Here is a 23,083-nt window from a genome sequence, read left to right on the forward strand (position 1 = left end):
TGAGTAATGGTGATTATCAAAGCAAGGCTGCACATCAGGGTCACAGTCTGGACCTGTGTCAGTTACGGATTTGAATAAGGTTCAGGGTCAAGGTCAGGGTTAGGTGAAGTTTCATGGTCAGTATGGGGGTTGATCAGGGTCATGAGGGCCAGGGACATGATCAAATCCAGCTGAGGTTCAGTTAGATCACTTTTAGGGTAAGGGTCAGTGTTATGGTGAGAATCAGGAGGATGGTGAGGGTCAAATTCACATGAAATCCAGGGTCATGGTCAGTGTCAGAGTGGAGGTCAGAAGGGTCAGAATCAGGTCAAGGTTGAGTTTTGTCAGCAGGGTGTGAAGGTATCTCAGGGCCTGAATGACAATCAGTCTTATCAATCGAAGGTTGTTGACTGTTAGAATCAGGGTTACAATCAGGGTTAAGAATAGGGTCAGATCTGTGCAAGGGAGAGTCTGGGTGATGGTTGAGTTTCAAGGTGAAGGTCAGAGTCCACTTTATCACTGAAGGAAGATCAGGGATAGGGTCAAATTTAAATGACTTTCAGTTTTATGGTCAAGGTCATAAGAATCTGGATCAGGATTATGGTCAGAGTCAAAGCAAGCAACTTCTAACTTGGGAGTTACGATGAGGTCAGTCAGGGTCACGGTAAGGATCAGATAGCATTAGAATGATGTTTTCAGAAACTCAAACTGAGAGGGTTATATGAGGGACATGATCAAAGTCAGTGTCAGAGTCAGACATGATGCCAGGAGGATCCCACTGAGACCCTCAGGCAAGAGTGAAGTTGAGTGATGGTCAAGTGGTAGGTAGGACTAGAGAGAGCATTTCTGTTGGAGTGAGAGTAGAGCTTTAGGGTAGAATCAGAGGGTAATAAGTCAAGGTCAGAGTTGGGAGTAGGATATATGAGGTTGAAGTTCAAGGTTAAGTGTATCAAGGTGAGGGTCAAGGTCAGAGTCAGAGTGAAATTGGTCAGCAATTCCTGCCCCACCACCCAGCACCACGTGCAGTTTTTGCAAATGCCACTTTCTGAAATGCTCTCTCCCACTGAGCTATAGGTCTACCTCCCTCACCTGCTTGGAGTCATGCCCACCTCCACAGAGACACAAGTGTCATGGAGGCAGGGATCCTGGAACAGAATGTTTTGTTCACTGATGGATTCCGAGCACTCAGAAGAGTCTGTGGCACAGAGTCGCTGTTCTGTTGAAAGCTTGTGTAATAAAACAATGCGTACGCATTAGGGTGTTTCTGGGCGGCGGGGGGGAGGGGGGAGGTGCATCTGCAAATAAACTGTACCCAGTCGTTCTCTCTGTGGGAGAATTACAAGAAACTTTCATGGTTGACACATGTATATATTGTTTAAAATTATTTAAACTCAACATTATTTTATAATCACCAAAAACGGATCTTTCCATTTTGAGAGAAAACAAAGAACTTTCAGTAAAGTTCCTGATAAAGTGATTGGCACAAGATAATCATTGCATTGCAGCTGTTACCCAAACCTCGAACAACTGGCGGCCTGGCCTGTCTGGGAGCCTTGGAGCACCCTCAAAAGGACTCTATTCCAGTTCTCTAAAGAGTAAAGACAAACCAAGAGGCAAGACAACATGGAAAGTATTTATTGAACAGCAGCTTTGAAAACGAATCCTCAGTTCACTCAAGGGATACATTTTCCCCATTCCCACTTCACCCCTTTCCCACACATTCCTGTCCTTGGCAGGCTCAAGCCTGATGCAAAAAAAGTGACTGTGCTAGATGTACTTGTACACAACCTTGGAGGGCACAGTTTGGAGGTGCAGACGGACAGGACATTTGTAAAAGTGGGAGAGCAGAGTTTCACTGTAACCCACCAGGAAGTAGAACTTGTATGCAGGCAGCTGCCTCAGGACCAGGGCACAGATCTCCACCTGATTAGCCCGGCGCTTCAGGATAACCTGGTCAGCCAGACACCCTGGAAAAGTGCCCAGCATGAACTTTCGAAGGAAAACATCCTCCACTGTTCGCTCTGCAGCATGGTCCTCCCCATCCAGGTTACCTGAAGAGAGAAGGGCACCGTGAAGAATCAGCAAAAACCTCCGGAGGTAACATCCAAGAGCACTTGGCACTCAATTCCACCCCCCACCCTGGCTTCTTCTCTTTTCTTCCATAAGTGAAATAAAAAGAGTACCACTTTAAAGTCCAAAGTACAGGGGGGCCAACATGGCAGAGAAGTAGGGGGACCCGAAGTTCCCTCGTCTCTCAAACAAAGCAGTGTTGAAGCCAAAGGACTTTGAACTCCAAGAGTCCAGAAGGCAAAGTGACAAAGTAGCTTCCAGGGACCCACTGGGACAAACTGACAGGCCATAGGTGCATGATTGTGAACTGGGAGAGAGAAAATGAACCGAGCGGAGGGATCCCCTTCTGCAGAGAGACAAAGGGAAGAGAAACAGAGGCTGGGGAAGCATAGGACTGTATTTGGACAAGAGAAAATCATGGACCAGGAGGAAGAGATCCACTCTCTAACTGCGGGGCTTACTCTGGGGGCTGGCTGCCCTGACCACGCACCTGGGGAGGAGCGGAGCCTGCCCCAGACTGGTGGCTAGGTCAGAGACACAGTCTGCAGTAGGAGAAAGCGATCCCCTCCCTGGAGTGCTGTGGGAAGAAGGCATACATCCGCTCAAAGCACAAAGACTGCCTGCGCCTGCCAGCCAGAGACCATATATCGGGTAGTGCCAAGCGGCACTTCCCCAGTACTGGGGTGCATGGAGCAGGAGTCTGAATCCCAGCCAAGCACCAGGGAGGCACAGGAGTCAGCGGAGCGGGGCAAACTGCCTCTTTTGCACCCGTGGCACAATGAGGACGGCTCGAACAGAGTGGTTTGGGACACCCAGTCTGTGGAGGAGAGACTGGGGTGTCGCCATTTTTCTCCCCATCACCACCAAGGTGGGTCCTCAGGGATCAGACAGCGGGGCCCCCAGTGGAGGCGGGACCCACCTACACCAAACCATGCCCCTCTGTGCCGGGTAACTACAAATCTACTGGATACTCGAGCAGGCTTGATGCTGAAGACCAGACAGATAGATGCTCCTCCAGACCTGTGCTGCTGCACTGCCTGGATTAATTCTCAGACAATTCTTATTATATAGATATGTTCTTCCTTTTTTCCTTCTCATATCTTCCCTCCTCCAATCGGGTTACTCTGGTTGTTGGTTTGTTTAAGCAGACACATTTAATCTATTCTTTTGATACATGTTCTACACCTCCTTTTTTTATTTTCCTTTCTCTCTCTCTGGATTAAGCCGTATAGTTTCTCTGTCTGGTCAATTTTTATTTTTTCTTTTTCCCTGTCCCTGTCATTTCTTTGTATGGGATAAGGCCTCTTCAATCAGCACCACCTCCACCCTGCTGTTTACTTGTAGCTGGTGTTTCTGGTTTTTTGTTTTTGGGGGTTTTTTTGTTTGTGTGTTTGTTTTTGTTTTCTGTTTTTTTGTTTGTTTTCCTATTAAGGGCTACTTCAGCAAACAAATCAAAGCACAACTGATGGAGGGTTCAAAACATCACTATGAGTAGGGAGATAAGGTAACCAAAGTCACAACAACAGAGAGCAAGTAACACACTCCAAAAAACACCTCCTGAAGGGCCAAGCCCTGGACAGTGTATCACTCCTCTTTAATATAGTAGTGCTCGCAGGTGCAGGACACATAACAACGTTTTAAAACACATAAGGGACAGGAAACTAGCCAAAATGATGAAATGGAAGAATTCTCCTCAAAAGAAATTCCAGGAAGAAATGATAGCTAAAGAATTGATCAAAACAGATATAAACAACATAACTGAACAAGATAAAATAATAGTCATAAGATTAATCGCTGGGCTTGAAAAAAGCATACAAGACAGCAGAGAATCTATTGCTGCCAAGATCAAGGAACTAAAAAATAGTTATGATGAATTAAAAAAATGCAATAAATGAGGTGCAAAATAAACTAGAGGCAGTGACAGCAAGGACTGAAGAGGCATAGGGGAGATTAAATGAAACAGAAGATAAAATTATGGAAAAGGATGAAACTGAGAAAAAGAAAGATAAAAAAATTCTGGATCACAAGGGGAGAATTACAGTACTAAGTGATTCAGTGAAACGGAACAATATCTGTATCATAGGAGGTCCAGAAGAAGAAGAGAGAGAGAAAGGGGCAGAAGCTGTACTTGAAGAAATCATAGCTGAGAATTTCTCCCATCTGGGGAAGGAAACAGAATTGAAATCCAGGAGGCATCCGAATCACCTTTCGAACGTAACTTGAATAGATCTTCTGCACGACATATCATAGTGAAACTGGCAAAATACAAAGTTAAAGAGAGAATTCTGAAAGCAGTCAGGGATAAACAGGCCTTAACCTACAAGGGTAGACACATAAGGGTAGTAGCAGACCTATCTACTGAAACTTGGCAGGCCAGAATGGAGTATAGGAAATATTCAATGTGATGAACAGGAAAAATATGCAGCCAAGAATCCTTTATCCAGCAAGCCTGTCATTCAGAATAGGAGAGATAAAGGTCTTCCCAAATGAACAAAAGCTGAAGGAATTCATCACCGCTAAACCAGCCGTACAAGAGATCCTAAGGGGGACACTGTGAGTGAAATGCTGCAAAGACCACAAAGGACCAGAGACATCACTACAAGCATGAAATCTACGGATAATACAAAAACTCTAAACCCATATCTTTCAATAATGACACTGAATGTAAATGGACTAAGTGCTCCAACCAAACGACATAGGGTATCAGAGTGGATAAAAAAAACAAGACCCATCTATTTGCTGTCTACAAGAGACCATTTTAGACCTGAGGACACCTTCAGATTGAAACTGAAGGGATGGAGAACTATCTATCATGCTACTGGAAGTCAAAAGAAAGCTGGAGTACCCATACTTCTATCAGACAAACTAGATTTTAAACTGAAGGCTGTAACAAGAGAGGAAAAAGGGAAGTATATAATAATTACAGGGTCTATCCATAAGGAAGAACTAACAATTATAAATGTCTATGCACTGAATTCGGCAGCACCCAAACAGATAAAACAACTAATCACAAACATAAACAACCTTATTGATAAGAATGTGGTAACTGCAGGGGCAGTTTAACACTCCACTTACAACAATGGACAGGTCATCTAGACAGAAAATCAATAAAGAAACAACGGCCCTGAATGATACACTGGACCAGATGGACTTAACAGATACATTTAGAACTTTCCATCCTGCAGCAACAGAATATACATTCTTCTCAAGTGCACAGGGAACATTCTCCAAGATAGATCACATACTGGGTCACAAAACAGCCCTCAATAAATATGAAAGAATTGAGATCATACCATGCACACTTTCAGATCACAATGCCATGAAACTTGAAATTAATCACAGGACAAAGTTTGAGAAACCTCCAAATGCATGGAGGTTAAAGAACATCCTACTAAAGAACGAATGGGTCAACCAGGCAATTAAAGAAGAAATTTAAAAATACATGGAAACCAATGAAAACGAAAACACAACAATCCAAACCCTTTGGGATGCATCAAAGGCAGTCCTAAGAGGAAAATACATTGCAATCCAGGCCTATCTCAAGAAACAAGAAAGATCCCAAACACAAAAATCTAACAGCACACCTAAAAGAACTAGAAGCAGAACAACAGAGAAACTGAAACCCAGCAGGGGAAGAGAAATAATAAAGATCAGAGCACAAATAAACAATATAGAATCCAAAAAAACAGATCAATAGATCAATAGAACCAAGAGTTGGTTTTTTGAAAAAATAAACAAAATTGATAAACCCCAGCCAGACTTCTCAAAAAGAGAGAGGATCCAAAGAGATAAAATCATGAATGAAAATGGATTTATCACAACCAATCACTCAGAAATAGAAGCAATTATCAGAGAACACTATGAAAAATTATATGCCAACAAACTGCACAACCTGGAAGAAATGGACAAATTCCTGGATACCCACAACTATCAAAACTCAAACAGAAAGAAACAGAAAATTTGAACAGACCCATAACTAGTGAAGAAATTCAATCAATTATCAAAAATCTGCCAACAAATAAGAGTCCTAGACCACATGGCTTCCAAGAGAATTCTACCAGACATTTAAAGCACAGTTAATACCTATCCTTCTCAAGATGTTCCAAAAAACAGAAACGGAAGGAAAACTTCCAGACTCATTCTATGAAGCCAGCATTACCTTGATTCCCAAACCAAAGACCCCACAAAAAAGGAGAATCCCTGATGAACACGGATGCAAAAATTCTCAATGAAATACTAGGAAATCACATTCAACAGCACATAAAACGAATTATTCACCATGCAAATGGGATTCATTCCTGGGCTGCAGAGCTGGTTCAACATTCGCAAATCAATGTGATACATCACATTAATAAAACAAAGGAGGAGAACCATATGATCCTGTCAATCGATGCAGAAAAAGCATTTGACAAAATACAGCATCCTTTCTAAATAAAAACCTGCTAGAAAGTCGGGATGGAAGGAACATACTTAAAGATCATAAGAGCCATAGATGAAAAGCCCACAGCTAACATCATCCTCAATGGGGAAAAACTGAGAGCTTTTCCCCTGAGGTCAGGAACACGACAGGGATGTCCACTCTCACTGCTGTTAACATAGTGTTGGAAGTGCTAGCATTAGCAATCAGACAACAAAATGAAACAAAAGGCATCAAAACTGGCAAAGAAGAAGTCAAACTTTCACTTTTCGCAGATGACACGATTCCCCCTATACGGAAAACCCGAAAGACTCCACCAAAAGACTGCTAGAACTGATACATGAATTCAGCAAAATCGGAGGGTACAAAATCAATGTACAGAAATCGGCTGCATTTTTATACACCAATAATGAAACAACAGAAAGAGAAAAAAACTGATCCCACTTACAACTGCACCAAGAACCATAAAATACCTAGGAATAAACCTAACCAAATATGTAAAAGCTTTATATGCTGAAAACTACAGAAAGCTTATGAAGAAAATTGAAGAAGACACAAAGAAATGGAAAAACATCCCATGCTCATGGATTGGAAGAATAAATATTGTTAAAAGGTCAATACTACCCAAAGCAATCTACACATTCAATGCAATCCCAAAACTGCACCAGCATTCTTCTCAAAGCTAAAACAAACAATCCTAAAATTTGTATGGAACCACAAAAGACCCCAAATAGCCAAAGTATATTAAAGAAGAAAACCAAAGCAGGAGGCATCACAATCCCAGACTTTAGCCTCTACTACAAAGTTGTAATCATGGTATTGGCACAAAAACAGACACATAGACCAATGGAATAGAATAGAGAACCCAGAATTGGACCCACAAAGTATGGGCAACTAATCTTTGACAAAGCAGGAAACAGCATCCAATGGAAAGAAGACAGTCTCTTCAGCAAATGGTGCTGGGAGAACTGGACAGCAACATGCAGAAGAATGAAACTAGACCACTTTCTTACACCATTCACAAAAATAAACTCAAAATGGATGAAAGACCTAAATGTGAGACAGGAAACCATCAAAACCCTAGAGCAGAAAGTAGGCAACAACCTCCTCAGCCACAGCAATTTCTTGCTCAACACATCTCCAAAGGTAAGGGAATTAAAAGCAAAAATGAACTATTGGGACCTCATCAAGATAAAAAGCTTCTGCACTGCAAAGGAAACAATCAACAAAACTCAAAGGCAACCGATGGAATGGGAAAAGATATTTGCAAATGACATATCGGATAAAGAGTTAGTATCCAAAATCTATAAAGAACTTACCAAACTCAGCACCCAAAAAAAACAAATAACCCCGTGAAGAAATGGGCAGAAGACATGAACATTTCTCCAAAGAAGACATCCAGATGGCCAACAGACACATGAAAAGATGCTCAACGTCACTCATCATCAGGGAAATACAAATCAAAGCCACACTGAGATACCACCTCACGCCAGAGTGGCTAAAATGAACAAATCAGGAGACTATAGATGCTGGAGAGGATGTGGAGAAACGGGAACCTTCTTGCACTGTTGGTGGGAATGCAAACTGGTGCAGCCACTCTGGAAAACAGTGTGGAGGTTCCTCAAAAAATTAAAAATAGACCTACCCTATAACCCAGCAATAGCACTGCTAGGAATTTACCCAAGGGATACAGGAGTGCTGATGCATAGGGGCACATGTACCCCAATGTTTATAGCAGCACTTTCAACAATAGCCAAATTATGGAAAGAGCCTAAATGTCCATCAACTGACGAATGGATAAAGAAGATGTGGTTTATATATACAATGGAATACTACTTGGCAATGAGAAAGAATGAAATCATGCCATTTGCAGCAAAGTGGATGGAACTGGAGGGTATTATGCTGAGTGAAGTAAGTCAGTGAAAGAAGGACAGATATCACATGTTTTCACTGATATGTGGAACTTGAGAAACTTAACAGAAGACCAGAGGAGAAGGGAAGGGGGAAAAAAAGTTAGAGAGGGAGGGAGGCAAACCACAAGAGACTCTTAAATACAGAGAACAGGGGCGCCTGGGTGGCGCAGTCGGTTAAGCGTCCGACTTCAACCAGGTCACGATCTCACGGTCCATGAGTTCGAGCCCCGCGTCGGGCTCTGGGCTGATGGCTCAGAGCCTGGAGCCTGTTTCCGATTCTGTGTCTCCCTCTCTCTCTGCCCCTCGCCCGTTCATGCTCTGTCTCTCTCTGTCCCAAAAATAAATAAACGTTGAAAAAAAAAAATTAAAAAAAAAAAATACAGAGAACAAACAGGGTGGATGGGGGGGGGAATGGGTGATGGGCATTGAGGAGGGCACTTGTTGGGATGAGCACTGGGTGTTGTATGTAAGCCAATGACAGTAAATTATATTTAAAAAAAATTTTTTTGGTTCAAAGTACATTATTTCATTAAATTCCCGAACAAATCCTGTGAAGTAGATATTATTGGTTATCCTTGTTTTACAAAATAGAAGAGCAAGGCCTTAACAGGGCACAAAACCCAGATGATCCTTTTTGTCTAGCCCTTTCACACTCTTTCTGGGCTCCTTATAGAAGCACTGGCCACCCTTTGGTCCCAAGAGATGAGGCCACCAGCTTCAGAGATAGGGGCCATGAGCTCTCTTACCAGCCAGGTACACAGTCTCAACCAGTGGATTCTCAGTATAGCTCCTGCAACTCCTGCACATCTTAGAGCATCCACACCCATCCCCAGACCTTAGGACCAGAACCTGAACAGGGTGGAGGGCAGTCATGTGTATTTTAAGTAAGTTTTCTAGACAGATGGATCTCAACACATCCAAAAGCTGAGAACCCTCATAATGAAGAAAATACAGCTGACCCTAATCAGCTAGTGGTTATATTCTATAAAATCACCATGAACAACGAAGTAGGGAACATTGAACCATCGCTCCTGGGGGAAATACAGGGTTACGTTTCTGTATGCCCTTGATTAAGATATTTTGGTCAACACATCAATACGTAACTTCGTTTCACATGTTTCTGTTTAAAGACACCTTGTTTAATACAAACGGCGATTAACACTGAACTCTCTGCCAGCAGCATTGTAACTCATGCCTGAAAGAAAGCCCACCCGACGTGCAGATTTTCTCTGCAATGTGCGTCACACCCTTCTTGTGCTTCACGGTTCAGCATCTGGGCTATTTTAAGGCGGTGGAATCACCGACGAAAAGCACAAAATCGTAAAAACGGAGCACTAGCAGATCTCAAAAAGAACACTTGTTTACAGCACGGACGCTGAAACAAGAAGGCAAAGCCTCGCTCAACCTCAGCGGAGGAGGAGTACGCGAGGTCGCTGCTCTGCCCCGTCTAAGAATGAGGGTGACAGCACACGCCGCACACAACTCACGAATATGAAATCTGGAAATAAAACCTGTGAAAAAGTAGGAGCTGAAAGAAGCCTCTTGCACGTGTTTATCTCACGCTGTGTCACAGGCCGCAGCCGAGAACTTCTTCCCACAGCCCCCAGCACAGCGGCCCCCGCTGCCCCCTCACCTGTATGCAGCGACAGCCAGCCCTTGCGATGAGCGATGTAGTGCGGAGCATGCGCCTCCTCGTAAGTCACCGGCTTGTCCCCCTTGCCCACTCTGACTCGGGCCGCCCGGTTCTAGAAGCAGGGAGGGGCCGTGACACTGAGATCACCCACCGACCCAAGCCGCGGCCACACCGCCCACGCGCCCGGCCGTGCTCACCTTAGTGCAGACCGCGGACGTGTGCAGGGCGCACCAGGAGCACGGCAGCTCTCGGCTCCAAGACAGCGCCTGTGAGATAAGGAGCACGTGACACGGAGACTAAGGCCCCGACCACGAACCGCAGGACCCCGCCAGCGTCGCTCACTCACCCGCAGCCTGAGCCCGCGGAAGCACACGGGCGCCGCCATCTTGGGCCAAGCGCAACGCGCCGGATGTACCACGGCGCCGGGAGGGGAGACGGGGCGGGGCGAGCTCAGGGCAAAGGTCAACCCTCGGGAGGCTACGATGGCAGACCAGACCAAATCGGATCCCGCGCTTGGCCGGGTTCGACCCCGCGGAATTGGCGGGGTCTCCCGATCGGGGCAGGAACCTGTCTGCGGGGGTGGGGCCTTGACTCCCGGCTGGGGCGGGGCTTGTCTTCGTGGGCAGGCCCGCTAGTGGGCGGGGTCTCTATGTCGGGGCGGGACCTCCCGGGCGCTGAGGGGCCGCCGAGCAGCAGCAAGACGGGTGGGGCTTCTCAGTCGGAGCGGGTCTGCTCGCGTGCTTGCTGCTTGGCCTGGGCGAGGCTGCTGAAGGTCTGGGTCTCTCAGCCAGGGCGGCCCCCGCAGGCAGGTAGGCGGGGTCTCTCCGGCCCGGGCGCAGCCTGACTTCGGTGGCAGGTCGGCGGGCTCCTCCTCTGGGAGCAATGCTGAGAGCTGGACTTCCCCGCAACAAGCAGCCCAGGAACGCCTAGCCATGCACCTCTCCTCGGCCTGCCACGGTCGGCGTGTGCGCAGTGGTTCAGGTTCGGAACGTGGGTGGTGCGGAGGTGAAGTCTCGCCCTCCTGGAGCTCGCCCCGGCAGGGAAAGGGCCTCCGGGACAGCTTGGCGTTCGCCGGACTTGGACGTACCGCTCTCTCACCGGAGCCCTTGGGACTCGGATGTGAGCGGAGCTCGTCCCCAGATTCTAGAAATCAGGCTGCTGAGTTCTGCCTCCAAATAATATTATTTAAAAAGAAAAGGAAAGGGGCGCCTGGGTGGCTCAGTCAGTTAAGCGTCTGACTTGAGCTCGTGTTTCGTGGGTTCGAGCCCTGGGATCTGACAGCTCAGAGCCTGGAGCAGCTTCGGATTCTGTGTCTCCCTCTCTCTCTCTGCCCCTCCCCCGCTCACACTCGGTCTCTCAAAAACAAACATTTTAAAAAGTTTCTTAATAAAAATAAATTTAAAAAAATAAAAACCCCTTCTGGCTTGTATCCACAAAAAGAAGAAATACGTTTTGGTTAAAACTTAACCCAGTTCTTTGGGGGAATAGGTAAGGTTTCACATGGGCCCAAACCCTAGTGTCTGGTTCTTGGGGAAGGAAATGTGTAAGAAAAGGCTGGATAGTTAGGAAATTCATACTCAAACCAGAGCATTGTGGCTGTAATCGGGTATCCAGTAATTGTTATCAGAGGGGAAAAATAGCAACACTGGGTATCTTATTTCAGAACTCCTCACAGAAATGGAAAAGCCTGGACTCGAGTCCGGCCCAGGTGTGGCAGTCTTTGTGGAACTGAGTCTCAGCTCCACAATCTAGAAGATGTGTTTTATTAGCACAACTACCTCATAGAGCTGTTACGATAAGTGATTGTTATTGATAGGCTGAATGATATGGAATTCTAACATTTGGCCATTTTTGACCTACATCATTGACCCTAATGCTGCTTGTATACTCCTGTGGTTTCTCATGGTAGGGAGGACTGGATTGTCATCTACGTGGAGGGGAAATAGAGGCAAAAGTGGATGGTGAGTTACCCAAGATGACACAGGGGAGGGGCAGAGGGACCAAGATATGTCTCTTGGCTTGCAGCCACTGTATTTTCCATAATAAAGATTTCTGTGACAACTAGAAGCTCAAAAACAATCTTCATCAAGGGACAGCATCTCTCATGTCCAACTCACTAGAAATGTTTTATTTCTAAATTTTTAAACTGTGGCCTCCAACTGCTCTGCATACTGGATAAGGAGATAAAGAAGAATGATCTGTTCTCCAATCACAATACTTTCCAGATAAGAGAACTTTCAACTTTTCCCAAAGGACCTTTTTTTTTTCTTTAAGTAGGCTCCACGCCCAGCATTGGGCCCAGTGTGGGGCCTGAACTCACACCCCTGAGATCAAGACCTGAGCTGAGATCAAGAGTTGGATGCTTAGGGGCACCTGGGTGGCACAGTTGGGCGTCTCACTTCAGCTTACGTCAAGATCTCTCAGTTCAAGGGTTTGAGCCCCACATCATGCTCCGTGCTGACAGCTCAGATCCTGGGGCCTGCTTCAGATTCTGTGTCTCCCTCTCTCTCTGCCCCTCCCCTGCTCATGCTCTATCTCTCAAAAATAAATAAACATTTTTAAAAAAATTTTTTAAGAGTCAGATGCTTAATGGACTGAGCCATCCAGGCGCCCCCTCAAAGGACCCTTTTAAACTGACATTTTTTTTCTTTTAAAGTTTCCATAAAGTTTGATAATTTCATAATTTGAAAAGTTTTAAATCTGCCCAACATGCTGAGGAATATGGGATCTGGTATGTGAATTATAGGCTCCTGGCTGTGCAACTTAGGCAAGTGACTTGACCTTTCCGGAGCTTCAGTTTCTCTCATCTGTAAAATGGGAACAATGACAGTTGTGAAAATTACATTGTAAAATGCAACTAATAAATGTTTTTTTAAAAAACAGAATAAAGCCAGGGTGCCTGGCTGGCTCAGCCTGTGGAGCATGCCACTCTTGATCTTGGGGTTGTGAGTTTGAGCCCATGTTGCGGGTAGAGTCCCTGACGTGTACATCTGCTTAGGGAGATGAACTTAATATGAAGGATTCATGAGGGCTCACAGGAACACCACGCTCCCCAGAGAAAGGAAGGCTGGTGTTCCAGCGAAGGTGATTTCTGAATTCTACTGGAGCAGCAGGCGGCAGTGCAGGGCTGCTGGGCAGAGGCAGCTCTGGTTCATTTCATCCTCAAGGCGTCAGGCAGTCACACCCTCAAATTTATGTTTGTCTTCATGTCACTGTCCCTTAGGCCTTGTTTGAGGGTGGGTCTTGTGTGTTTGCATGATTAAAATAACTGAAAAAATTTACTTAAGCATCAGTATCAATTTTCACATTGTTTTAAATCACCAGTGGAAAAAGCTTAATGGGTGTTTTATTTTTCCGTAATTGCCATTGGTTAGTGTTTTCATGTACTTTGCTTCTCCCATAAACCCTGTAAAGGAGGCAATATTGTCCAGGTTTTGCAGAAAAGAAGATAGAGGTCAGAGAGTCACCTGAGGTCACAGAACCAGCCAATAGTAGCAAGCCTTCTTGTTCCAAAGTGTGTGATTATTCCTTATTTGGGGATCTCCCCTCCCTGGGTGGACATGAACATTCAGAACCATGTAGGATGGGGGAATGGCCTGGATTTCTGGAGGTGGGTGCAGAAGGCTCAGTGCTGGCCCTGGGGGACCTCCTGGAAATGGAGTAGCCACCTTTAGGAACAAGGGACCCACACAAAGGGCCCTCCTGGGTCCCCAGACCAGAATCCTGGGAAGATGAGGGTGTACACCTGTTTTTTCTCAGATGTGAGCCTCTTTGCTCTCCTCATGATAGTACCAGGAAGAGCTAGGGTCACCTGTATGCTTTCAAAGTGGTAGTGTCTGCTCCTTTGAGTCTACTGGGCCCCACAGCACAGGTACAGAACTGGGGTGGAGGGGGCCATCCCCAAGCTTTCCCGGTGCTGCTTAGATGATTCTGATGTGCAGCCAGGATTAAGTCCTAAACTCCAAGTTTATGTGGGAGTCTTCCAGAACCTGATTTATAGAGATCCTTCTCGAGGACAGGCCTGTTTGGTGCTTCTCACAGCCCTTTTCTACCATTGGATACGAGACCATGGCAGCACTCACTCTGAGGGGCCTGGCCTTAGCCCAGTCCTACCACTCTTAGGCCACAAGGCAGAGGAGGGGGGTGCTGCAAGTCTCTGAGACGGCCCAGTGGGCTCCAGCACAGCTCACAGGTGCACCTGTATTCGAGGATAGAGTGCCGGCCAGGCTGCGGGACAACATTGGGTGAGACAGAGACTCTGGGCCCAGCTGGACTTGCAGAAGGCAGTCCAGCCTGGAACGTGGTTTCATGTCCTGGAAGTCACCAGAATCTAGCCTCAAGGATGGATGCTTTCCTGTTGGATGCAGGATTAGCCGAGACAACCCCATTCGTTTGGACTTATCCTAACTCAGAACTGCTGACGTTTTTGCATTTTGTAAACCTCTGCTAAATCTGGTTCTTCATACTCCCGGTAATTCATCTCCTAGTGACCAAACATTCACCAGAGGTTCTCAGCTCTATTGTGGAACTAAGCCGAACCACCACTGACATCCAGTTACAGCAGAGTCTTGAATTGTCCTGTTTCTTGCACAGATAGCCAGAGGGCTCTGATCTCAGTTCCCCCACCTCTGCTCTCCCTCTTCTGGGACCCAGGATGAAGGGGCAGGTTTGCTGGGTTAGTGATGTTCTGCTTTGGGGTGCTGAGGGAGGAGGCGTGGTCTCCTGCCAGCCGGGCCGGGTAGATGGGCCTCCTGTGTACCAGCAGCTGGAGTTTTACTCCCTGGTTCTCACACACCAGGCTAGATCTGGACACAAAAATGAGCAAGAGGCTGTGCCTCCCACAGGGACCCCAGACAAGAGGGCAGAAAAGCAGACAAGTAAAAGGAGAAAAGACAAGGATGAGGACAAGGCACCCCTCAGAGGGTGGAATGGAGTGGGAGCTGCCACCTGAGGCCATCCTGAGAGAGGTGACAGCCAGAGTCTGCCAGGAAAGGAACAGGTAGGAGCCCCAGGCAGACAACAGCATGAACAAAGCCATGGGGCACAGAGTGTGGGTTGGCGGGCAGGAGGCCGCCAAAGTCAGGATCAAGGTCACCTGGGTCTCTTCTGTGGTCCTGACTCACCTGGGCCCATAAAGCTGCACTCCGGCGTAATTTGGATGAAGTCTTAGGAACTCAGGACAAGTTTATAGCCAAAATCATTTTTTTTATTGACTGATTTAGAAAAAAAAAATAAAGTTTTGTTTTTTTTTTTAACTGGGCTAATTACATCTGAGGAGCTGGAGAGAGCTGCCGTACCAGGTTTACATTGGTGCAGATTTCTCAACACCAGCCCTCCTGTGTTTCGAGAAGTCTAAGATAATGTTGATTAGAAGACATTGCTTTAGGTACTATTAAGAAAGAGAAAGGGCTGGGGCACCCAGGTGGCTCAGTTGGTTGAGCATCCGACTTCGGCTCAGGTCATGATCTCACAGTTCGTGAGTTCGAGCCCCATGTCAGGCTCTGTGCTGACAGCTTGGAGCCTGGGTCCTGCTTCAGATTCTGTGTCTCCCTCTCTTTCTGCCCCATTCCCCACTCATGCCCTGTCTCTCTGTCTCTGTCTTAAAAATAAATAAAAGAGAAAGGGCTGCAAATTTTAAGATACCACTGATTACAAGATGTCCTGTTATAGGCACTTTCCTCTGCACAAGACTTGTGGGTGTGCAGTGCCGTGAGCACAGACTGGTTCCTCAAACACCAGGCTTGTGCACCCTCCCCAGAGCAGGTGCTAGTGGTGGCGGGGTAAGGCCTAGGGAAGTTGAGGTAACTTTGCTCAAGGGCAACATAATTAGCAGGAAGCAATGGCCCAGGTGCCCCACAGGCTGAGAGCTCTTCCCTGGGAGAGGGGCAGGCTCTCTTGTGCCTGGTCGCAGACTCCCAGGCACATTTACTCCATCACTGACTAACAGGGTCCCCTGGGAGCTGCCTGTCCACCTTCTCTGAGTAGCTCTCCACCTCACCAAGCTTGGCTCCAAGGATATCAGTGCCCAGTAGCCCTGTGGCAAATCCCAGGGCCCCTCAGACCCTGATGTCTCCAGGAATGGGCAGGGCAAACTTAGACTTAGCGTTCCGAGCCCCAGGTCACTAGGCAAGGCCTAAGTATTGTAAAAACTAGAATCACAAGAGCAGCTCTGACTTCAGTGTGTGAAGGAGAACCCCTCGTGGAATTGAACATCGCCTAAGAAAGGATTAGGGGATTTCTGGGAAAATCACTTGGCTCCAGCACAACCTCTCCTGTCCCTGCACCTGAGAGGTGACAGTCTTCTGACATTGCCCAGGCAGCTGCGGTGGGGGTGGGTGCAGTTACTGAGTACACCCACCAGTGGGGTCCTGTCTGAGGCAACCTCGTGCTCAGATTCTGTTACACCCTGTCTTCAGACTGGTCTGTTTGCAAAAGTTTAAACACTTTTAGCAAGGGGGCACCTGGGTGACGCAGTGGACTGAACATCCAACTCTTGATTTCGGCTCAGGTCATGACCTCACAGTTTGTGGGCTCCAGCACCACCACCCCCCCCCCCGCCCCGCATTGGGCTCCGTGCTGACAGGGAGGAGCCTGCTTGGGATTCTCTCTCTCTCTCCCCTTCTCTCTCTCTGCTCCTCTCCTGCTTGTGCTCCCCCCCTCCTCTAAAATATAGAAAAATGAAAATAAACACTTGTGGCAAATGCTAGTTGCAATTTCACAGCATCTTAGGTCAGGGGGATATAATTTTCCTGATTACTAAGCAGTTATTAATCTATTTTGGATCCTGCATCCTTTTGAAAGTCTGTTGAACTCTTTCCCCAGAAAAAAAAAGCACACACATAATTATCTGGAATTCAGTGATTAAATCTTTGGACAATGGAAAGACCCAACAAGGTCAAGAATCTTTGCTTAGTAGGAGCCACTAGGGATAACTTTCATTTCAGATTTCAGGAAGAGCTTGAATCAATTTTTAAGGGAAATGGTTGATATTCAAAAATTCTAAGCAAGGTTTCCAATGTCTGAACTTTGGACCCATGATGATCCTGGCTGATATTCTTACTGTGCTGGAGAAGCTACTGGGTAGTTCCCCAGCTTTACGGGAAGAAAGTAAGAAGAGGTTTTAGTATTTCCAGGTGAACCAACCCCTTACAATTTGTGTTAATGATCCTGAAGAGATGAGTTTCTAGTGCCTGAAGGTTAGAGGGTTCTGAGTTTCAGAAGGGAAAAGGTTTTCCTAAATTTATAATGATATATTTTGTTAATGTTTTTATTTATTTTTAAGAGAGAGAGAGCAAGTGGGGGAGGGGCAGAGAAAGAGGGAGACACAGAACTCAAAGCAGGCTCCAGGCTCCAAGCTGTCAGCACAGAGCTCAATGGGGGGGGGGGGACGGGGGGGGGGGCTTGAACTCATGAACCTTGAGACCATAACCTGAGCTGAAGTGGGATGTTTAACCAACTGAGCCCCCCAAGTGCCCCGGTTTTCCTAAATTAGCAAGAGGTCATATTTTCAGCTTCCATCTGGTGCATCCAGAGCCAGGCTCCCAGGACCCAGGCACAGCACTGAACATCAGGGGAGCAGCAGCCTGGGCGTCCTGGAAATACAGAAAAGGGCTTTGGGAAAGCGGTCCGGTCCAGAGGGCGCCCCCTTGTGGAGTCTGGCAAAGGAGAACAGGGAACACACGGAGGAGCTCCTGGTCACCACTGGGGGCCCAGTTCTTCCCCAAAGTCACAACTTATGGAGGGGAGGAAGCCCCAGAGCCTAAGCAGCAGACCCCCAGAGCTGGTGAGGGAGCGGGGCTGGGTTCCAGGGATCCTGAGGTGCCCCGGCTTCAGGGAGGGCCAACGCTGGCAAGGATCAGGCTGAAGCATCCATGGTGGAGGGGCTCAAGGTGACGTCGGGGAGGGAGCCTGGCCCACAGACAGGAAGCCAGATGAAGGGCAGACGCCAGGGTCTGGCTTGGGTCAGCCTGGCAGCTGCAGGGTCCAGGGGTGATGACCCTGAGCAGGGTCCCATCAGGTCAGCCCCTCTCCCCACCCAGGTGTGTGGGACAGGGCTTCACTGCTCTAGGCCTCCCTTCGTAGCCTAGAAAGTGGGACCTTGATGGCCACACCCAGCGTGGCTGTGAAGACTTTTATTTCTGTGCTCCTGGTAACAGCCTGAGGGCAGACCTCTGTGTAAAGACAGGGGACAGCAGGGCAGCTGTAGGACACTTCTCTCAGGTGTGCCCCCCCCCCCCCCCCATTGCAGATGCTCTGTGTGCAACCTCCTTAGACGCCGTGATCCTCTTTGAGGAAACAGAGGAACCTGCCTGTCACTATCACATGCACGTTCATTCACTCCACTCTTTTAACAAACATTTATTAAGAGCCTACAGTGCGCAGGGCCCTGTGCCAGGCCCTGGGGGTACAGAGTCGGGTCACACACAGCCCCATCCCCAAGGAACTCACAGTCTGGGGCGGGGCAGACACGGCTGCAGGAGGTGGAGGGAGCCAGGGGGGACTCTCCATGGGGGTCAGTCGGGACCAGCAGGTCACGGAGGAAGGGCCTGCCTCCACTTCCTCAGGGCGGCATCCAGCAACCCCCCCTCCTCACCCCCACCCCGTACCGGCTGGGCTGCAGGGGTACTACCCCCCACCCCAGGGACGAAGGAAAGGGAGCCAGAGCACAGGGGCCTGGAAAGGAGCTGCACACGGAACAAACTCCTGCTGTGTGTGCATGCCCTGCCCCAGGGCCCCTTGGCTCCCGAGAGCATCTCTGAGCAGGTCTGTGCAGTCACCTCCCTCTCAACACTGCTTAGGGAACCCCAGCCCCCTCCCCCCAGGCTCTTGCCCTTCTCCCTTCTCACGGGGTCAGGTGCCGGGCACAGCCCCCACAGGCACACCACCTTCAGAACAGGCCCCCTCCTAACACTCAGAGCCGCCTCACCAGCTCAATGAGCTGCTGGATGTTTTTGTTCTGGTTGGACAGGCCGTTCCTGATGTTTTCCAGCAGACACCTCTTTAACTCAAAAATGGCCTCGCTGTACCCCAAGCTCACCGCAGCCATGGGAGGCACCCCATGCCACAGGCCAGGGATGTGCCAAACATGCTGCTTCTCAGGGTCGCAAAAGGCCAGGTCGGCCAGCGTCCGGATGCCGTCGCCCTGCTTCTCCATCTGTGCGCCGGCTCTGCTCACATCTCCAGGGGGATCCAGGAGCGGCCTCCTGTCCCGAGGCCTGGGGCCAGGGACACACACATCCTGGAGGTTCTGGTACACAAACTGATAGTTGGGCACGTGCCCCGTTTTCTCCAACCTCAGAAACGCGTGCAGAACAGCTGGTGGTATGTCCCTCGTCTCGGCCAGGCTCACCACAGTGACGTTGCTCAGCCCCATGAGCAGAGTGGCCAGGGAGGCCTCCAGCTCGAACCTCTCCCCGGCTGCTGTCAGGGCCCCGCCTATCAAGCCCCCGGAGTCTATCACCAGGATGTGGTCGCAGCCCAGATCCTGGCTGAAGTTCTCAGCCACGGTGACCAGCTGCATGAAGGCCCCTCGAGGGCCACACCCCCGCCCCGTGGCAAAGCGCAGCCCAAACATGGTGTTGAGAAGCGTGGACTTCCCAGTGCCCGGTGCACCCAGTGCCGACAGGACCACCAGGCGCGACCTCCTCTCCAGGCGAACGTGCAGCTCCTTCAGGAGCCCCGTGACCCAGTGCAGGGGGGTACTCAGCGTGCTGCCGTCGATCAGCTCCAAGGGCAGCCCCTTCAGCAGCAGCTCCAGGGCCAGGCCCGGGAAGTGGGCAAACCGCCTCTGGCCGGCCGGCAGCTTCCCTGCCTCCACCAGGCAGCTTTCTGCCTCGTAAAACTGTCCCATCTCCCGCAGGAAGTGCTCTACACCCAGGGGCTCAGGCCAGAGCAGCTCCCCGAAGTCCACCATGCCACAGTGCTTGGGTCTCAGGCTAAGAATGGTCTCGGGAGGCTGCCGCGGCCTTGGCTGGGCCATGCGGGCCAGTCCCCACTCCATCCACCTCAGGAAGTACTGCTTCTCAGCCAGTGAGGCGCTGCTGATGCCTGCGATGAACTCCTGCAGCCCCCAGGCAGGGTCCTGGCGGTTCTGCTGTGCACGAAGTTCTAGCAGCCGGTGCCCCAGCTCCGCCCTGCCCTTGTCAGGAGGGTCCCCTGCCCTCTGGGCCTGGCACAGCTCCTTCTCCACCTGGGCCGCCTTCCGCCAGGGGTCCCCCTGAAGCCACAGCTCGTCCCTGCGGTAGGCGTCACAGTCCTTGATCCTCCTGGTGATGCGCTCCATACGCTGCTTTGCCCGCTGACACTCGTCACAGTCCTCGTCCACCCTCAGCCCCAGCTTACGGGCCGCGTGCGCCATCTCCTCCACAGACAACCTCCTGCAGGGGGACCGGGCCACGTGCGCCACGATGGAGCGGACCCTGCGCACGAAGCCTGCGCTGTCGGTGCTGCTGACCTTCACCAGCACGTGTGAGTGGTCCATCTTCAGCACCGGGATGAGCTTGTTCAGGAACCTGAGGTTTGTGTTCCGCTTCCCACGGTAGGGGCTCAGGATGAAATAGTACTTGGTGGCCGAGCCCCTCAGGGAGTAGAGCAGCTTGTAGTCCTTCCTGCTGATGTTGTCGGTCAGGATGAACACGGCGGACGAGATCTCGGTCAAGAGCTTGAACTGCAGCCAGTGAGACCCGATGTCGCCCCGCAGGTTCAGAAAGGCCACGGGCTCTGGGAACACATCCAGGTCCTCCCTGCCGCTGGGGAGGAACCAGGAGACTTCCACCAGCCCATCTGCGATCTCCCGGGGGTTGGTGCCCACACTCAGGTCACGATGCCAGAAGCAGTCCCGTGGCCGGTGGCTGGGGCTGAGCACAGCGTTGAGAAGCTGTGACTTGGAGTTGCTGCTGACCTCCATGCGCACGAAGGCGAAGGTGGGAGCCCGGGACAGCACCGCGCTGTCCTCTCGGAGGCCGCCCACGCCCCGCGGGGGCTGCGCCCACCACGTCCGCACCACGGCCCTCAGGGCCCACAGCAGAAATGTGTGGTAGTGGTTCTCCGAGTCAGGCAAGACGAGAGGGAGTGCAAACTGGCACAGGGACATTTTCAGCACAATTTCCTGCTGCAGGAAACCATCTGAGGAGAGCAGAAGGGCACAGAGAAGGTCCAAGGGGTTCACAGGCGTGTCGGGCGTCGGCAGCTCTGAGAAGGAATAGATGTCCGCGGAGATGTCGTCAGCCGCGTCCCAGTAGATGATCTCCTCTTCCATCTGGCTCTCCTTCTCCATGGGCCTGGCGTCCGGGGGCACATCCAGCACCATGGTGGTGTTCCTGGCCTCAGCGTTGAGGGCCTGCAGCTTCCTGAGGAAATTCCAGGGCAGGTCTTTGGGGGCCTGAGGGGCCCAGTTTCTCATGCTGTCGCTGCTGATCTGCAGGGCGTCCTGGAGGCTGAGCTTCTGGGCCTGGTAGGTCTCCAGCCCCAGCAGCGACAGCATCTCCTGCAGCCTGCTCCTCTCCGCTGTGGGGGGGGTGGGGGGAGAAGACGTCAGTGCTCACCCCATGCATCAGGGGCCCCGGTTACAGGTGGGATGGGGGACGGCCTCCCAAGGCCTGCCTGAGATCAAACTCACACCACCCCCAGACCCAAACACCACCAGACACGTTGGACATTAGAGAGAAGACACCAAGGGGCCACGTTTAAGAACTGGGAGAGTCCAGTCTACACGTCTGGTTTCTCCTGAAACCCATATGACCCAGCCACACTGGGGCCCCAATTTAACCATGTAGAGTGCACAGCCATGCACCCACACATGGGACGCAGGACCCCTTCTCTGACCACACCCCCACCCCTGCCAAGTGACCCCGTGGACTTTCCCCACACTCTGGGCCAGAAGCGGGGTCCCTGCACACTGTCACCAGGAATTTCCCACAAGCGACACAATCACTGAGTCACTCGGATTTTCCAGGTTACATTCTTTTCTTTTTACAAACAACTTGGAGGATTTTTAAAGGGAAAAGGAAGCTATCACTAGATAGAGAGTCACAGAAATCATAGCTAGCAACCAGTTTTGTGACTCTGAAGCCAATAATGTGGTTTTAATGTTACGGGGGTAAAATATTTGGTAGAGATTACCAGAAGTCTGCACTTACTTGTCCAGATCCCCAAATACCACCCAACACAGTACGAACTCTTAGCAAGCACTACACTCAGCACAGTAACTCCTCGAAAGGTTTCACCCACTGCCCCTGTTCTTGGGCGTGGCATCTGGCCAATTTCCATACTGCATAGGATTAGTATGCTGTCATGGTCCAATAAACGAACAATTAAAAAATGCAAATCCTACTGAGCTGCAGGCTTTTTTCCACTCCTTTCTCAAAAGAGAAAGCCTATGAAGTTACCCACATGTTCATATAAACCCTGAGAGGAGGCACAGCCCTGGTCCGGGGCCCTCCTGGGTGACCAGCAGGACTCAGCCCTGGGACACAGGTGTCTCCTCCCCTGCAGGGGCCGCCTCTCTTCAGAACCTGCCCTGCGTTGGGAGGGGGTGGGGGTGCAGTGTGGCTGCAGTAACACAGGGCTGGTGAACTTGCTGCAGAAACAAAAGAGATGCATGGGGTCACACAGGAATAGAAAAGGTGCTGCTCAGGTCTCTTGAGTTTTGCCTGAATGAAACCAGGGACGTGGTTTTTCTTACCCAGACATGGAACAACGGTTTTTGTCTTTTAAGTAGCATGGTGGTGATGGGCAATGGGGAAAAGCCAGAACAAGAAACCTCACAGGCATCCATGCCTAGTGTGTGGCCCTTGGTGGGAGTGTCACAGAAACCACTGGAACACCCAGAGGGTCCCCCCGGATCCCACTGCACTTTAGAACCACTGTTGGAGCAGGGGGTGCCTGGGGGGAGGGGGTCAGTCAGTTGAGGGTCTGACTTCGGCTCGGGTCATGATCTTGCGGTTCATGGGTTCGAGCCCCGCATCAGGCTCTGTGCTGACAGCTCGGAGCCTGGATCCTGCTTCGGATTCTGTGTCTCCCTCTCTCTCTGCCCCTCCCCTGCTCACGTTCTGACTCTGTCTCAAAAATAAA

At 49.8% G+C, this 23,083-nt stretch overlaps 2 protein-coding genes across 9 annotated transcripts in view; both read right to left on the reverse strand.

Moving 5' to 3' along the window:
* Window positions 1–1,593: 1,593 nt before the first annotated feature.
* On the reverse strand, window positions 1,594–10,621 carry MRPS24 (mitochondrial ribosomal protein S24). 2 transcript variants are annotated; one of them, XM_040454935.1, is made up of 4 exons: window positions 10,359–10,621; window positions 10,210–10,308; window positions 10,013–10,124; window positions 1,594–2,030 (listed from the first exon to the last, which is right to left on the reverse strand). In XM_040454935.1, the coding sequence occupies exons 1-4, from the start codon at window positions 10,395–10,397 to the stop codon at window positions 1,747–1,749; spliced, it is 534 nt and encodes a 177-aa protein (XP_040310869.1). In that variant the 5' UTR covers window positions 10,398–10,621; the 3' UTR covers window positions 1,594–1,746. The 2 variants fall into 2 exon arrangements, with proteins under 2 accessions (XP_040310869.1, XP_040310870.1); XM_040454936.1 differs by having other exon boundaries at window positions 10,210–10,278; window positions 10,359–10,619.
* Window positions 10,622–18,350: 7,729 nt separating this feature from the next.
* The window catches only part of URGCP (upregulator of cell proliferation), a 57,703-nt gene continuing 52,970 nt past the window's right edge, over window positions 18,351–23,083 (reverse strand). For all 7 annotated transcript variants that reach the window (XM_040454931.1, XM_040454932.1, XM_040454930.1 and 4 more), the window contains one exon: window positions 18,351–21,517. In XM_040454931.1, the coding sequence (XP_040310865.1) occupies window positions 18,924–21,517 (2,594 nt within the window). In that variant the 3' untranslated portion in view covers window positions 18,351–18,923. The remainder of the gene's footprint in view (window positions 21,518–23,083) is intronic.

Source organism: Herpailurus yagouaroundi, unplaced genomic scaffold (assembly GCF_014898765.1).
Source record: "Herpailurus yagouaroundi ecotype Mexico unplaced genomic scaffold, PumYag 214, whole genome shotgun sequence".
Classification (NCBI taxonomy): Eukaryota; Metazoa; Chordata; class Mammalia; order Carnivora; family Felidae; genus Herpailurus; species Herpailurus yagouaroundi.

Bases quoted from the DNA above. Each gene is read 5' to 3' on its own strand.
- MRPS24 (XM_040454935.1), bottom strand. From the start codon at position 10,397: ATGGCGGCGCCCGTGTGCTTCCGCGGGCTCAGGCTGCGG. The intron at 10,309-10,358 runs GTGAGTGAGCGA...TCGGGGCCTTAG, and splicing joins TCCGCGGGCTCAGGCTGCGG to TCTCCGTGTCACGTGCTCCT. The intron at 10,125-10,209 runs GTGAGCACGGCC...CCCTGCTTCTAG, and splicing joins CGTCCGCGGTCTGCACTAAG to AACCGGGCGGCCCGAGTCAG.